We start from the raw sequence: 15,644 nt of genomic DNA, 5'->3' as shown, positions 1-15,644 counted from the left end.
CTGAAAGCCTTGGATTTTTTGTTTATTCCCAGGATTCTGAAATTGCCCTTCTGTGGATTATCTTTCCATCCATGGCACTGAGTATTTGATAGGTTCTTTCAATCTAGAAACTCATATCCTTCAGTTCTTGAAAGTTTTCACACATTTCTTTTTTCTGATTGCCTACTATATGCTAGGCACTGATCAAGGCAGCAGTGAACAAAAAAGCAAACTCCTTGCCCTCAAGTTCACATTTTATAATGGAGAGAAAAATAATATGCAAATAATCAAATAAATACATCAGGCAATAAGCTGGGGTAAAAGGAATTGACAGTGATGGGGGTGAGGTGCTACTCTGCATAGGGGAGGGGGACAAGGAAAATGAATATCCACAAAAAGTGAATGTTCCATGCAGAAAGAATAGCAAATGCAAAAGTCCTCAGCCAGGTACACTGTTTGAGTATGTGAGTCACAGCAAGGAGGTCACTGTGGCCTAAGTAAAGTTAGCAAGAGGCAAAAGTAGTAGAAGAGGTCAGAGAGAAAGAAAAAAAAAAAAAGGAAGAGATCAGAAAGCGGGTACTTTCTATGTTTTGTAGGTCACAGTTAAGGGGGCTTGGGAGTTTAATCAGTGAGAAAAATGCTTTAGGGGTTTTAGGGCATAGTAATATGATCTGATTGACCTATAAATTAGAGGGATTGTTCAGGCTGTAGCATGGATTACAGACTACAGAAGGGAAAAAATTAAAGGAGGGAGACCCCCTTAAGAAGCTATTAGGGAAGTCTAGGAGAGAACTGATAATGGCTTGGACAAAGGAGAAAGAAGTGAAAACGGTCAGATTCAGGATATATGTCAAGAGGAGCAGCCAGCAAAGTTGTTAATGGACTGAATGTGAAGTTCAGTAGTCCCCGTTATCTGCAGGGTATACGTACATTCCAAGACCCCTAGTGGATGCCTGTGGATAGTGCCGAACCCTATATATACTATGTTTTTTTCCTATAAATACGAGTGGTCTTCAAAAAGGTCCTTGAGTACCAGCCAGATACTGCCCCCACCCCCCCAAAAAAGTCCATGGACAAAATTTGTATTACCTTGTGTTTGTTTTTGTTTTTGTTTTGGCAGCTGGCCAGTATGGGGATCCCAACCCTTGACCTTGGTATTACAACATCATGCTCTAACCAACTGAGCTAACTGGCCAGCCCTGTACTATCTTTTAATTTCATTTTTCCATGAACTTTTTGAAGTACCCTCATACATACCTATGGCAAAAGTGTAATTTGTAATTAGATACAGTAAGAGATTAACAATAACTAATAATAAAATAGAACAATTATAACAATACATCAGCATCACTACTCTTCTGTTGTGGGGCCATAACTAAGTAAAATAAGGTTTACTTGAACACAAGCACTGTGATTACACAACAATCTATCTGATAACCCAGACAACTATTAAGTGACTAATGGGGGAGCAGCATATGTGGAATGGATATGCTTGACAAAGGGATGATTTACGTCCTGAGTGGGACAAAGCAGGACGGTGCGAGATTTCATCATGCTACTCAAAATGGTGTGCACTTTAAAATTCATGAATTGTTTATTTCTGGAATTTTCCATTTATTATTTTCAGACCGCAGTTGACCATGGGTAACTGAAACTCAATAAAGGGGGGAGGTCAACTATATAAGAGAGGAGAGGAATCAAAGTTTTTGATTTGAGCAACTAGAATAGAGGAACCACTAACTGAGATGGGGAAGACTATAGAAAGAAAAGGTTTAGGGATCAAAAATCAAGAGTTCGGTTCTGGAAATGACTATTAGACAAAGTAGAAATGTGGAATCAGCAGCTGGAGTCTGGAGTTCTGCAGAACAGTCTGGGCTAGAAAAAAGACAGGAATCACAAATTGCCATCAAGGCAGTAACCCTCTTCAGTGGGAGTCCTGACAGCAGTGTACGTAGCCATCTGAAGGTATCTTCTCCCCAGATGGCAGCTCAGATGTAAGACAAGACTTACAATGAATAGGGGACGGAGGTGCCTTGGTTTAGAAGCTTCATGCCCCATGGAAGCCAATATCTTTTGTAACAACCCTCTGACCATAGTTTCTAGGGGCCCTGCAAACGAAATGCTTTGCCACATTCAGGGAAACCCCAAGTATGGTATCCCTATTGGGTATGTATAATTCATTTATAGTTCTTCATAGTCCATATGAAATTTACCAGCTGGGGTCATTTTTATCATATGCAGTGTTGCCTAGAAATTTAGTTGATATTTGACTCTTAGGTTAAGAGGAGAACTGAGCTAATAAGTTAATAGAATTCAAATTTTCATGAAGAGGGGAAAGGGTTTTGCTAAGCTTTTACTCATAGGGCTATTATTAGCTGCTATAAATGTTCTTGTACATACTCTCTTAGGTAAATGTAGAAGCATCCTGTTATGTAAATACCTAGAAGTGAAATGGCTGTATTATATACTATGTTTATGTTCAGCTTTAGTTAATAATGCCAAACAAATTTGAAAGTAGTTGTATTAACTTACACTATCACCATCCATGCATGAAAAGTCCCCTTGTTCCACATCACACCCATACTTGGTGTTGACACTGTTAGCAATTTTTATTTCAGCAATTCTAATGGTGTGAGTGCTGATATCTCACTGAGGTTTTAATTTCCATGTCCATGATTACTAATGAAGTTGAACACCTCTTCATTGTTCATAGGTCATTCAAATACCATCCTTGAGATATGACCATTTACCTATCTTTTTTTAAAATTTTTTTTAAATTTTTTATTTTTTTATTATTTTTTTTAAGTTTTATTTTGTCGATATACATTGTGGCTGATTATTGCTCCCCATCACCAAAACCTCCCTCCCTTCTCCCTCCCCCCCTCCCCCCAACAATGTCCTTTCTGTTTGCTTGTCGTATCAACTTCAAGTAGTTGTGGTTGTTATATGTTCTCCCCCCCCCCCAGTTGTGTGTGTGTGTGTGTGTGTGTGTGTGTGTGTGTGAATTTATATATTAATTTTTAGCTCCCACCAATCAGTGAGAACATGTGGTATTTCTCTTTCTGTGCCTGACTTGTTTCACTTAATATAATTCTCTCAAGGTCCATCCATGTTGTTGCAAATGGCAGTATTTCATTCGTTTTTATTGCTGAGTAGTATTCCATTGTATAGATGTACCACATTTTCCGTATCCACTCATCTAATGATGAACATTTGGGCTGGTTCCAACTCTTGGCTATTGTAAAGAGTGCTGCAATGAACATTGGGGAACAGGTATACCTTCGACTTGATGATTTCCATTCCTCTGGGTATATTCCCAACAGTGGGACCATTTACGTATCTTAACCATTTTTTTTATTCCCCCGTTTTGTCTTTGTTGCCTTGTATGAGTTCTTTTTTTTTTTTTTTTTTTAAGATGACCGGTAAGGGGATCTTAACCCTTGACTTGGTGGTGTCAGCACCACACTCTCCCAGTGAGTCTCGGGCTAGCCCTGAGTTCTCTATGTATTCTGGATATATTGTCAGATATATGTATTACAAATATTTTCCCCTTCTCTATGGCTTGCCTTTCCACACTCTTAATGTTGTCTTTAATAAATTTTTTGTAATCCAACTTATGAATCTTTTGCTTTATGCTTAATGCTTTTTGTGTTCCATATAAGAAACCTTTGCCAATCCCAAAGTCATGAAGCTATTCTCCTGTTACCTTCTAGAAGTTTCATTGTTTTAACTTTTCACATTTGAATCTGCACTGCATCTGGAATGGATCTTCTGTGAATGGTGTGCAGTAAGGATTAAGACTCTACTCAAGAATCCATATATGTATGGGTCTGTTTCTGGGCTCACTCTGTTCCACTGATCTACTTGTTGATTCTTGTGCCTCTACCACATTGCCTTAATTACCCTTGCTTTACATTAACTCTTCAATCAGATGGTGAAATTCTTTCTGCTTGGTTCTTCAAGATTGTTTTGGATATTATTGGCACTCTGTATTTCCACATAAATTTTAGAATCAGCCTGCTGTTTCAATAACAACAAATATAAGATTGCACAGAATCTAATTTGAAAAGAGTTGACATTTTTATAATAAAGTCTTCCAACCCATAAGCACAGTTCCTCATTTATTTATTTAGGTCCTCAAATTTAAATTTCTCTTAGTAATATTTTATAGTTATCTGCAGAGTGGTCTTACACATTTTTGTTAGATTTATTTTTAGGCATTTAATGCTTTATATGCTATTTTAAATACCATTACTTTTTAATTCATTTTAAAAATTTGCTTGTTACTATTATATAAAAATACAATTAAGTTTTATATACTGACCTATCTAGAGACTTCACTAAATCTATCAATTAATTATCTGCTAACAGTCCACCTATAAATTAAATTCTTTTGGATTTTCTACTTACACGATCATCAGGAACTAACGGTGGTTTAATTTTTTCCTTTCCAATTTTTACCTGTTTTATTTCTTTTTTCATGCCTTACTGCACTGGCTAGTACTTCTGTGATAGTGAGCAACTATTTCTTGTTGCCAGTTTTAGACAGAAAGCTGTCAATATTTCACCATTGAGTATGATGTTTTCTATAGGTCTTTTTATAGCCACTTTTTAACAGATTAAATAAATTCCCTTCTAGGATAGGGGCTGAAATTAGAAATCTGAACACTAATTAGGTATTTGATGATGTTAAGAAATAGGGCTGGCCTGTTAGCTCAGTTGATTAGAGCACAGTATTAATAACACCAAGGTCAAAGGTTAGGATCCCTTTACTGGCCAGCCACCAAAAAAAAAAAAAAAGAAAGAAAAAGAAACTATGGTATCTGAAGATATGATAACGGTATTGTGGTTATGCTTTTTTGAAAAGTCCTTATCTTTTACAGGTATTTACTGAAATATTAACAGGTGATTTGATGTTTGGGTTCTGCTTCAAAATGATACAAAAGGAGGGGAAATAAGGAGGAGTTTGGATGACACAAGATTGATCTGAATTAATAATTAAAGTGGTATGGTGATTACAAGGAGGTTGATTATAATACTCTGTCAAGATATAATTCATATAATAAAATTCACCCTTCCAAAGTAAAATTCAGGGGTTATTAGTATATTGCAAGGTTGTGTAATCATTATCACTAGTTCCAGAACATTTCATCATCACAAAAAGAAACTCCACACCCATTAACAGTCACTTCCTATTCCCCACTTCCCCCCAGCAACCACTAATTTCTTTCTGTCTTTGTGGACTTGCCTATTCTAGACACTTCATATAAACAGAAGAATATATGACCTTTTGTGTCTGATTTTCAAGGTTTATCCATGCTGTAATATACATCAGTACTTTATTATTTCTTTGTCAAGTAATATTCCACTGTATGGATATATCATGTTCTATTTGTCCATTAATCAGTTGATGGACACTTCGGCTATTTCTACTTAGGGGCTATTATGAATAATGATGCTAAAAACATTTGTGTACACATTTTTGTATGAACACGTTTTCAACTTTCTTGGGTTTACACCTAGAAGTGAAACTGATGGGTCCATATGGCGACTGTTTAACTTTTTGAAACTGTCTTCCATAGTGGCTGCACTATTTCATATTCCCACCAGCAATGTATGAGGATTCCAATTTCCCCATATCCACACCAACATTTGCTATTGTACACCTTTTCAATTACAGCTATCCTACTGGCTGTGAAGTAGTATCACATTGTGGTTTTGATGTGCATTTCCTTAACAACAATGATGTTGAGCATCTTCTCGTGTGCTTATTGGCCATTTGTATATCTTCTTTGGAGGAATGTATATTCAAATCCGTTGCCCAGTTTTCATTTGTTTTTTTTTAACTCTACAGTTATAAGAGTTTATATGTTTTCAATACTAGATCCTTATCACATATATAGTTTACAAATATTTTCTCTTATTTCTGTGGTGTCTTTCAACTTTCCTGATAGAGTCCTTTGAAGTACGAAAGTTTTTAATTTTGATAAAGTTAGACTTATCTATTTTTTCTTTGGCTGCTTGTTCTTTTGTGTCATAGCTAAGAAACCATTGCTTAATCTAAGACCATGAAAATTTACACGTATATTTTCTTCTAGTTTTATAGTTTAGCTTTTACTTTTAGGTCTTTGATATATTTTTATATATGGTATGTGGTAGGGGTCCAAATTCATTCTTTGCATGTGGATATCTAGTTGTCCCAGCACCATTGGTTAAAAAGACTAATCTGGACTTGCCCATGGCTCACTTGGGAGAGTGTGGTGCTGAAAACACGAAGGCCACAGGTTCGGATCCCTATATAGTGATGGCCAGTTAGCTCACGTGGGAGAGTATGATGCTAACAAACACCAAGTCAAGGGTTAAGATCCCCTTACTGGTCATCTTTAAAAAAAAGAAAAAACAAAACAAAACAAAAACCGATTCTTTCCCCCACTGAATTGTCTTGACACCCTTGTTGAAAACTAGTATAGATGTACATGCTTATTTCTGGATTCTTAATTCTATTCCATTGATCTGTATGTCCTTATGCCAGTACCACATGGTCGTGATTACTATAGCTTGGTAGTAAGTTCAGAAATCAGGAAGTGTGACTCCTCCAAATTTGTTAATCTTTTATCAAGATTGTTTTGGCTATTCTGGGTCCCTTGCATTTCCATATGAATTTTAGAATCAGCTTGGCAATTTCTGCAAAGTCATCCAAATTTTTGATAGTTACTACATTGAATCTGTAGATCAACTTGTAGAGTATTGCCATCTTAACAATATTAAGTTTTACAATCCATGAAAATGGGATTTCTTTTCATTTATTTAAGTCCTTCTTTAGTTTCTTTCAAGGATGTTTTATAGATTTCAGTGTACAAGTCTCAATTACTTCTTTTGTTAACTTCTTTTGTTAAATATTCCTAAGTGTTTTATTCTTTTAGATGCTATTATAAATGAAATTATTTTCTTAACTTCACTTGACTTTGGTCATTGATAGTAAATAGGAATATATTATATATAGGAATATATATAACAGGAATATATAATATTATTATAATATTGTAAATGAAATTATTTTCTTCACTTCACTTTGTTCACTGCTAGTATATAGGAATATAACTGATTTTCCTATTAATCTTATTTAATGCAACATTCAGTCTAAGAAGTTAAAAAATTTCCCATGATAAAGCTTTAAAAACTTGTATTAAATTTTACCAAATGTTTTTTAATGATGATGTGATTTTTCTCCTTTATTATAATTAATTTTTCAAATGTTAAATTAACCACACAATTCTGGAATAAACCCAATTTGGTCCTGATGTACTTCCCATTTTATATTTTACTGGGTTCTGTTATTTATTTGTTTGTTTGTTTGTTTGCTAGATTCAGATTGCTACTAATTTGGTATTTTTACATTTATGGTTCATTAGTGACAATGACCTACATGTTTCCTTTCTTATTATATCCTTGTCAGGTGATACTAAGATTATAATGAATAGGAGAATATTTCCATTTCTTATTCTCTGAGAGACTGGTGTTATTCCTTCCTTAAATGTTTGTAAAAATTAACCAATAAATCCATCTGGTCCTGGAGTTTTCTTTATGGGAAGATTTTTATTTACAGTTTCAATTTTAAAGAAAATATAGGTTATTCAGATTTTCTACTTCTTTTGCATTAGTTTTGGTAAGTTCGTTTTTCTAGGAATTTGTCTATTGCATCAACATTTCCAAATTTGTTGGCCTAAAAATTGTTCATAACTACCCTATCTCCTGCTTGATGACTTTAATTCATTCCTGAACACTCTGCTAAGTGGAAAGCTGTTCAATTTATTTTTTTTCCAATAAGTCAATGGGCAAAATTATAACACATTCCATCCTAACTCAAGTGTATGAGTTTGCTAGAGCTACCATGACAAAATACCACAGACTGGGTGGCTTAAACATCAGAAATTTATGTTCTTACAATCCTGGAGGCTAGCAGTCTAAGATCAAGGTATCAGCAGGGTTGATTTCTTCTGAGACTTCTCTCCTTGGCTTGCAGGTGGCCATCATCTCCCTGTATCTTCACATGGTCTTCCCTCTGTGTCTGTCTTAATCTCTTCTTTAAGTCATATTGGATTAGTGCCCAACTATATGACCTCGTTTTACTTTAATTATCTGTTTAAAGGTCCCATCTCTAAATAAAGTCATATTCTGAAGTACTGATGGTTAGAAATTCAACATATAATCTTGGGGAGGGACACAATTCTGTCCATAACACCAAGATACCTAAACAATTTTCAGAGACAGAAAAAGAGATGAATCGAAAAATGAAATTATTATAAGCAATTTTAAAGTAAAATATAATTTGTACAAAGAATATAATATAATGAAGATTCGTTACACTCTCCAAAGGAGAGAGAGAGGACTTGAGAGTGGGTGATGGCTGATAAAGGAGAGGTTTGCCAGAATCGTTATTTGGAAAGTAATGTAAAGTCAGATGACTGACTGTGAGGCAGGCATTCAATATCAGGATGAAGACATACTTTTTGATAACTTTCTGTTCCTTGAGACTTTGGCACTTAGAAAAGTCTTCATGACATATCTATAGAAGCAGAATCTTTGGGATTTTAAAAAAATAGCCAACCTGCCTCTGTGTTTCTGCAGTTCCCTGTCCAATCTACTGCCTACATTATGATATAATGTAGGCACCAGATATATACCTATGCCTCTTTTAATACCCAGCTCAATTATTATCCCCATTATTAGGCTTTTCCTGATGTCAACCCACCTGGACAAAATTCACTTTTGTGTTCCCACTTTATAGAAGAGTACCCAATACTTTCGCCACAGGTTTAATATCACATCAGTCTCCTTTTAATGTGGTACCACAGTGTTCGGCACATAGAACATGACCATATGATAACTAAATCAAAGAACTTTAAAATACAGGATTATAAAGTTATAAACTTGATAAGCAAAGAACTAATTATTTTCCTATGGTAGTTAAAACTGAAGAAAAATTTAAGCTTAAGCATATAAATATTTGACAGAATCTGCTGGTTTCTACAATAAGGGGGTATTTTTAGATTTTACCATGGTTCTTAAACAAGGTTTATCATCCCTTTAAGAGTAAGAGAATCTAAGAAAACATTAAGCTGCCCAGAACAAGAAAAGCATCCTAAAATCTGTCATTGTATATATAAAGCACATATGATGAAAATATACAGAAAATCCATACTTACATGATTGCAGTCTGAAGAAATTTCATTTTCAGGCTAGAAATAAAAAAAAAAGGAGAGATGTCAAAAAAAGAAAAAAACAAACCAAAAACTCAAGTTTTCAAAATACCACCAAAATAAATTCAAAACAAGAAATGTGAATATTCAACCAAATGTGTTTCTTCAATATCAGGAGTAAAATGAAGTTTACATAGCTTTTGGATTGCTGGACAGAAATGTACCAGAAAGGTACATATGAGACATAATCCCTTCTCTATCAGTGGTACAATCTGAAAGTGAAGAGAATACAGAAGAATGCATAAAGTGATAAAGCATTAGCAGCATAAGGATCCTTCCTTACATGACACTTTACAATTCTGAATGCTAAAGAATATAAGGCATAATACAGGTTTTCTTTCTCTAAAGAAAGTTAGATAGCTTTAAAAAAAAACAAAAAGCACAGGCTTATTAAAGAATACAGAGAAGTTCCAACAAATTATGTAAAAATTAGTCTAATGTCACCATTGATGGAAGCTAGTCGATAGGTACACAGGACCTATATGCACCATTTTTGGAACTTTTTATGAGTCTATAATTAAAAATAGAAAGTTTTAAAAACGACTTGGAAATTATGTGTATTCCCATGAATACATTTTCTTTGTAAAGACAGATCTATCAGAGACAACATGAACTTTCAATTCCATGACCAAAAAAAAGGTGAACTGGATTTTGCCTAATATTGCATAGCCTTGCAATGCACATATCCTTTACTTTCCTTGTTCACACCTTTAAAAGAGATACAATTCTAATAATACACACCATAATAAAGCACTATTTCCTTCGAGTTTCCGTAGTATTCCAACCTGTTCAAATGAAGTGAATTTTGTGTACCTTTTATGAAATATTACCAATTTAGCTTGTAAAAGGCACCATTTTCAAAATAAAATGATGGTCTCTTTTTATTTATTTATTTATTTAATTTTGTTGATATACAATGTGGTTGATTATTGTGGCACATTACCGTAACCCCCCTCCCTCCTCCCTCTCACCCCTCCCACCCAACAATGTCCTTTCTGTTTGCTTGTCATATCAATTTCAAGGAATTGTAGTTGTTTTGTCTTCTTACCCCCCCCCTTTTTGTGTGTGTGTGTGAGTGAATTTATTTATTTATTTTTAGCTCCCACCAATAAGTGAGAACATGTGGTATTCCTCCTTCTGTGCCTGACTTGTTTCACTTAATATAATTGCCTCTAGGTCCATCCATGTTGTTGTAAATGGCAGTATTTCATTCGTTTTTATAGCTGAGTAGTATTCCATTGTGTAGATGTACCACATTTTCTGTATCCACTCATCCGATGATGGGCATTTGGGCTGGTTCCAACTCTTGGCTATTGTAAAGAGTGCTGCGATAAACATTGGGAAACAGGTATACCTTCGACTTGATGATTTCCATTCCTCTGGGTATATACCCAACAGTGGGATAGCTGGGTCGTATGGTAGATCTCTCTGCAATTGTTTGAGGAACCTCCATACCATTTTCCATAGAGGCTGCACCATTTTGCAGTCCCACCAACAATGTATGAGAGTTCCTTTTTCTCCGCAGCCTCGCCAGCATTTATCGTTCATAGTCTTTTGGATTTTAGCCATCCTAACTGGGGTTAGATGGTATCTCAATGTGGTTTTGATTTGCATTTCCCGGATGCTGAGTGATGTTGAGCATTTTTTCATATGTCTGTTGGCCATTTGTATATCTTCCTTAGAGAAATGCCTACTTAGCTCTTTTACCCATTTTTTAATTGGGTTGATTGTTTCTTTCTTGTAAAGTTGTTTGAGTTCCTTGTATATTCTGGATATTAATCCTTTGTCAGATGTATATTTTGCAAATATTTTCTCCCACTCTGTTGGTTGTCTTTTAACTCTGTTAATTGTTTCTTTTACTGTGCGGAAGCTCTTCAGTTTGAAATAATCCCATTTGTTAATTTTTCCTTTGGTTGCCCGTGCTTTTGGGGTCGTATTCATGAAGTCTGTGTCCAGTCCTATTTCCTGAAGTGTTTCTCCTATGTTTTCTTTAAGAAGTTTTATTCTTTCAGGGTGTATATTTAATTCTTTAATCCATTTTGAGTTGAGTTTAGTGTATGGTGAAAGGTATGGGTCCAGTTTCATTCTCCTGCATATGGATATCCAGTTCTCCCAGCACCATTTGCTAAAGAGGCAGTCTCTTCCCCAGTGTATAGGCTTGGTGCCTTTGTCAAAGATCAGGTGGCTGTAGGTGTGTGGGTTGATTTCAGGATTCTCTATTCTATTCCATTGATCAGTGTGTCTGTTTTTATGCCAGTACCATACTGTTTTGGTTATTATAGCTTTATAGTATAGTTTAAAGTCAGGTAGTGTTATGACTCCAGCTTTATTTTTTTTGCTCAGCGTTGCTTTGGCTATGCGTGGTCTTTTGTTATTCCATATAAATGTCTGGATAGTTCTTTCCATTTCTGAGAAAAATGTCATTGGAATTTTGATGCGGATTGCATTGAATTTGTATATCACTTTGGGTAGTATGGACATTTTCACTATGTTGATTCTTCCAATCCAAGAGCATGGGATATCTTTCCATCTTCTTGTATCCTCTCTAATTTCTCTCAGCAGTGGTTTGTAGTTCTCATTATAGAGATTTTTCACATCCTTGGTTAACTCAATTCCTAAGTATTTTATTTTTTTGGTGGCTATTGTAAATGGGCAGGCTTTCTTGATTTCTCGTTCTGCATGTTCACTATAGGAGAACAGAAATGCTACTGGTTTTTGTGTGTTGATTTTGTATCCTGCTACTGTGCTGAAATCATTTATCACCTCCAAGAATTTTTTTGTAGAGGCTTTAGGCTGTTCAATATATAAGATCATGTCATCTGCAAACAGGGACAGTTTGACTTCATCTTTTCCAATCTGGATGTCCTTTATTTTCTTCTCTTCTCTGATTGCTCTGGCTAGTACTTCCAACACTATGTTGAATAGGAGTGGTGAGAGTGGGCATCCTTATCTAGTTCCTGTTCTTAAAGGAAAAGCTTTCAGCTTTTCCACATTCAGGATGATATTGGCAGTGGGTTTACCATAAAAGGCTTTGATTATGGTGAGATACTTTCCGTCTATACCTAACTTATAGAGGGTCTTTGTCATGAATGAGTGTTGAATTTTATCAAATGCTTTTTCAGCATCTATAGAGATGATCATATGGTCCTTGTGTTTGATTTTATTAATATGGTGTATCACATTTATTGATTTGTGTATGTTGAACCAACCTTGCATCCCTGGGATGAATCCCACTTGATCGTGGTGAATAATTTTACGTATGTGTTGCTGTATTCTGTTTGCTAGTATTTTAGTGAGGATTTTTGCATCTATATTCATCAAGGTATCAGCTTGTAGTTTTCTTTTTTGGTTTTTCTTTACCTGGTTTTGGTATCAGGATGATGTTTGCTTCATAGAATGAGTTTGGGAGATTTGCGTCTGTTTCAATCTTTTGGAATAGTTTGTAAAGAATCGGTGTCAATTCCTCTTTGAATGGTTGGTAAAATTCTGCTGTGAATCCATCTGGTCCTGGGCTTTTTTTGTTGGGAGTTTTCTGATAACAGCTTCAATCTCCTTTATTGTAATTGGTCTGTTCAGATTTTCTACATCTTCATGGCTCAGTTTTGGGAGCTTGTGTGTGTCCAGAAATTTATCCATTTCCCCCAGATTTTCAAACTTGTTGGTGTATAGATTTTTATAGTAGTCTCGAATGATTCCTTGTATTTCAGAGGAATCAGTTGTAATTTCTAATTTTTGTTATTTGAATCTTTCTTCTTTTTGTTGTTAGCCATGCTAATGGTTTGTCAATTTTATTTATCTTTTCAAAAAACCAACTTTTTGATTCATTGATCTTTTGAATCGTTTTTTGGTTTTCAATTTCATTCAGTTCTGCTCTGATCTTAATGATTTCTTTCCATCTGCTAACTTTAGGTTTGGATTGTTCTTGTTTTTCTAGATCTGTAAGGTGAAGTGTTAGATTGTTCACTTTCCATCTTTCCATTCTTCTGAGGTGAGCATTTAATGCAATAAATTTCCCCCTTAATACTGCTTTTGCAGTATCCCACAGGTTTTGGTATGATGTATCATTATCTTCATTAGTTTCAATAAATTTTTTGATTTCCTGCTTGATTTCTTCTTGGACCCATATGTCATTAAGTAGAACGCTGTTTAATTGTGTTTGTATAGTTTCCAGAGTTTCGTTTGTTATTGATTTCTAGTTTTAATCCATTATGGTCTGAGGAAATACATGGGATAATTCCAACTTTTTGAATTTGTTGAGAATTGATTTGTGACCTAATATGTGATCTATCCTGGAGAATGATCCATGTGCTGATGTGATGAATATTCTGAGGTTGTTGGATGGAATGTTCTGTAGATATCTGTCAAGTCCAATTGGTCTAGAGTATTGTTTAGATCTTGTGTTTCTCTGCTGATTCTTTGCCTAGATGATCTGTCCAATATTGACAGTGGGGTGTTCAGGTCCCCTGCTATTATGGTATTAGTGTCTACTTCCTTCTTTAGGTCTAATAGAGTTTGTTTTATAAATCGGGATGCTCCAACATTGGGTACGTACATATTTATGATTGTCATATCTTCTTGATGGATCAGTCCTTTTATCATTATGTAGTGTCCCTCATTGTCTCTTTTTATGGTTTTTAGTTTAAAGTCTACTTTGTCAGATATAAGAATAGCTACTCCAGCTCGTTTTTCTTTTCTGTTTGCGTGGTAAATCTTCTTCCATCCTTTCACTCTTAGTCTGTGTGAGTCTTTATGGGTGAGGTGGGTCTCTTGAAGGCAGCATATAGTTGGGTCCTCCTTTTTAATCCAGTCAGCCAGTCTGTGTCTTTTGATTGGGGAATTTAAGCCTTTTACATTAAGAGTTGTTATAGAAAAGTGTTGATTTATTCCTAGCATTTTATTGATTGTTGTTTGGTTGTCTCAGGTGTCATTTGTTCCTTGCTTTCTGATTTACTGTTTGTTTTCTGTGTTTGTTGGTTCCTTAGGTTGTAGATAGCATTTTTGTTTGTTTGTTTTCTCTTCATGAATGCCATTTTTATTATACTAGTGGGTTTAGATTTTTCTTGGGTTTTTATGGCAGTGGTAGTTATTTTTCAGGAACCAAACCCAGTACTCCCTTGAGAATTTCCTGTAAGGGTGGTCGTGTGGTGGTGAACTCCCGCAGTTTTTGTTTGTCTGAGAAATATACTATTTGCCCTTCATTTCGGAAGGATAGCCTTGCAGGGTAGAGTATTCTTGGCTGACAATCTCTGTATTTTAGTATTTTGAATATATCATCCCATTCCTTTCTGGCTATTAGGGTTTGCAATGAAAAGTCTGATGTTAGCCTGATTGGGGCTCCCTTATAGGTGATTTGACGCTTCTCTCTTGCAGCTTTTAAGATTCTCTCTTTGTCTTTGAGTTTTGCCAATTTGACTATAACATGTCTTGGAGAAGACCTTTTTGGGTTGAATACGTTTGGAGATCGTTGAGCTTCCTGGATCTGAAGATCTGTGATTTTTCCTATACCTGGGAAGTTTTCTGCCACTATTTTGTTGAATATGTTTTCAATGCAATCTCCTTTTTCCTCCCCTTCTGGAATACCCATGACTCGGATATTTGAGCGCTTAATGTTGTCTGATATCTCTCTTCAGATTTTCTTCAGTGTCTTTGATTCTTTTTTCTTTTTTTTGGTCTGCTTTTGTTATTTCAAACAGCCCATCTTCAAGTTCACAGTTTCTCTCTTCTACTTCCACAAACCTGCTGGTTAAACTCTCTGTTGTTTTTTTTATTTCGCTGAATAACTTCATCAGTTCGGCAAGTTCTGCTACATTTTTTTTCAGGGCATTGATTTCCTTGTACATTTCCTCTTTCAGGTCCTGTATACTTTTCCTCATTTCATCATGATGTCTAGCTGAGTTTTCTTGTATCTCATTCAGTTTCCTTAGAATTCTCACTTGAAATTCCTTGTCAGTCATTTCAAGGGCTTCTTTTTCTATAGCATCTAGAGCTTGAGATTTATTATCTTTGGGTGGTGTACTTTCTTGATTTTTCGTATTTCTGGTATCTTTTCTTGGATGTTTATTCATTGTGGCAGGGGGTTTCACAGTCCACAGGTTTGACACTATTGAATGACTAAGATGTTGCTGTGGTTGCCAATTTGGTATGGCTACCTCAGTGACTACTCAGTTGGCCACTAGTGCCTTGCATGTGTGGTTGCTTAGGTTCTTGGGCCTCTCCGGGCAGCCACCTCTATGGTCAGCTTGGAGTCGGCCGGGCTGCTGGGTGATGGGGCGGTACCGCAGGGTGTCGCTCCTGCCACTGCCGCTTCCCCTGCTGCTGCCGCTCACGCCACTGCCACCGGCATCACTTCCCTGGCTCCGCTGCCACCGGCTCTGCTGCTGCCACTTCCCCCGCTACCACTGGTGC

General features: G+C 35.8%; 1 protein-coding gene across 2 annotated transcripts in view; it reads right to left on the bottom strand.

Moving 5' to 3' along the window:
• Window positions 1-15,644, bottom strand: part of GLG1 (golgi glycoprotein 1) — a 157,172-nt gene that overhangs the window by 58,524 nt on the left and 83,004 nt on the right. For both annotated transcript variants that reach the window (XM_063109104.1, XM_063109105.1), the window contains exon 2: window positions 9,186-9,218. In XM_063109104.1, coding sequence (XP_062965174.1) covers window positions 9,186-9,218 — 33 coding nt within the window. The remainder of the gene's footprint in view (window positions 1-9,185; window positions 9,219-15,644) is intronic.

The sequence above is a fragment of the Cynocephalus volans genome, chromosome 10 (genome assembly GCF_027409185.1).
Source record: "Cynocephalus volans isolate mCynVol1 chromosome 10, mCynVol1.pri, whole genome shotgun sequence".
Taxonomy (NCBI): domain Eukaryota; kingdom Metazoa; phylum Chordata; class Mammalia; order Dermoptera; family Cynocephalidae; genus Cynocephalus; species Cynocephalus volans.
This window is presented reverse-complemented; position numbering and strand designations above follow the sequence as displayed.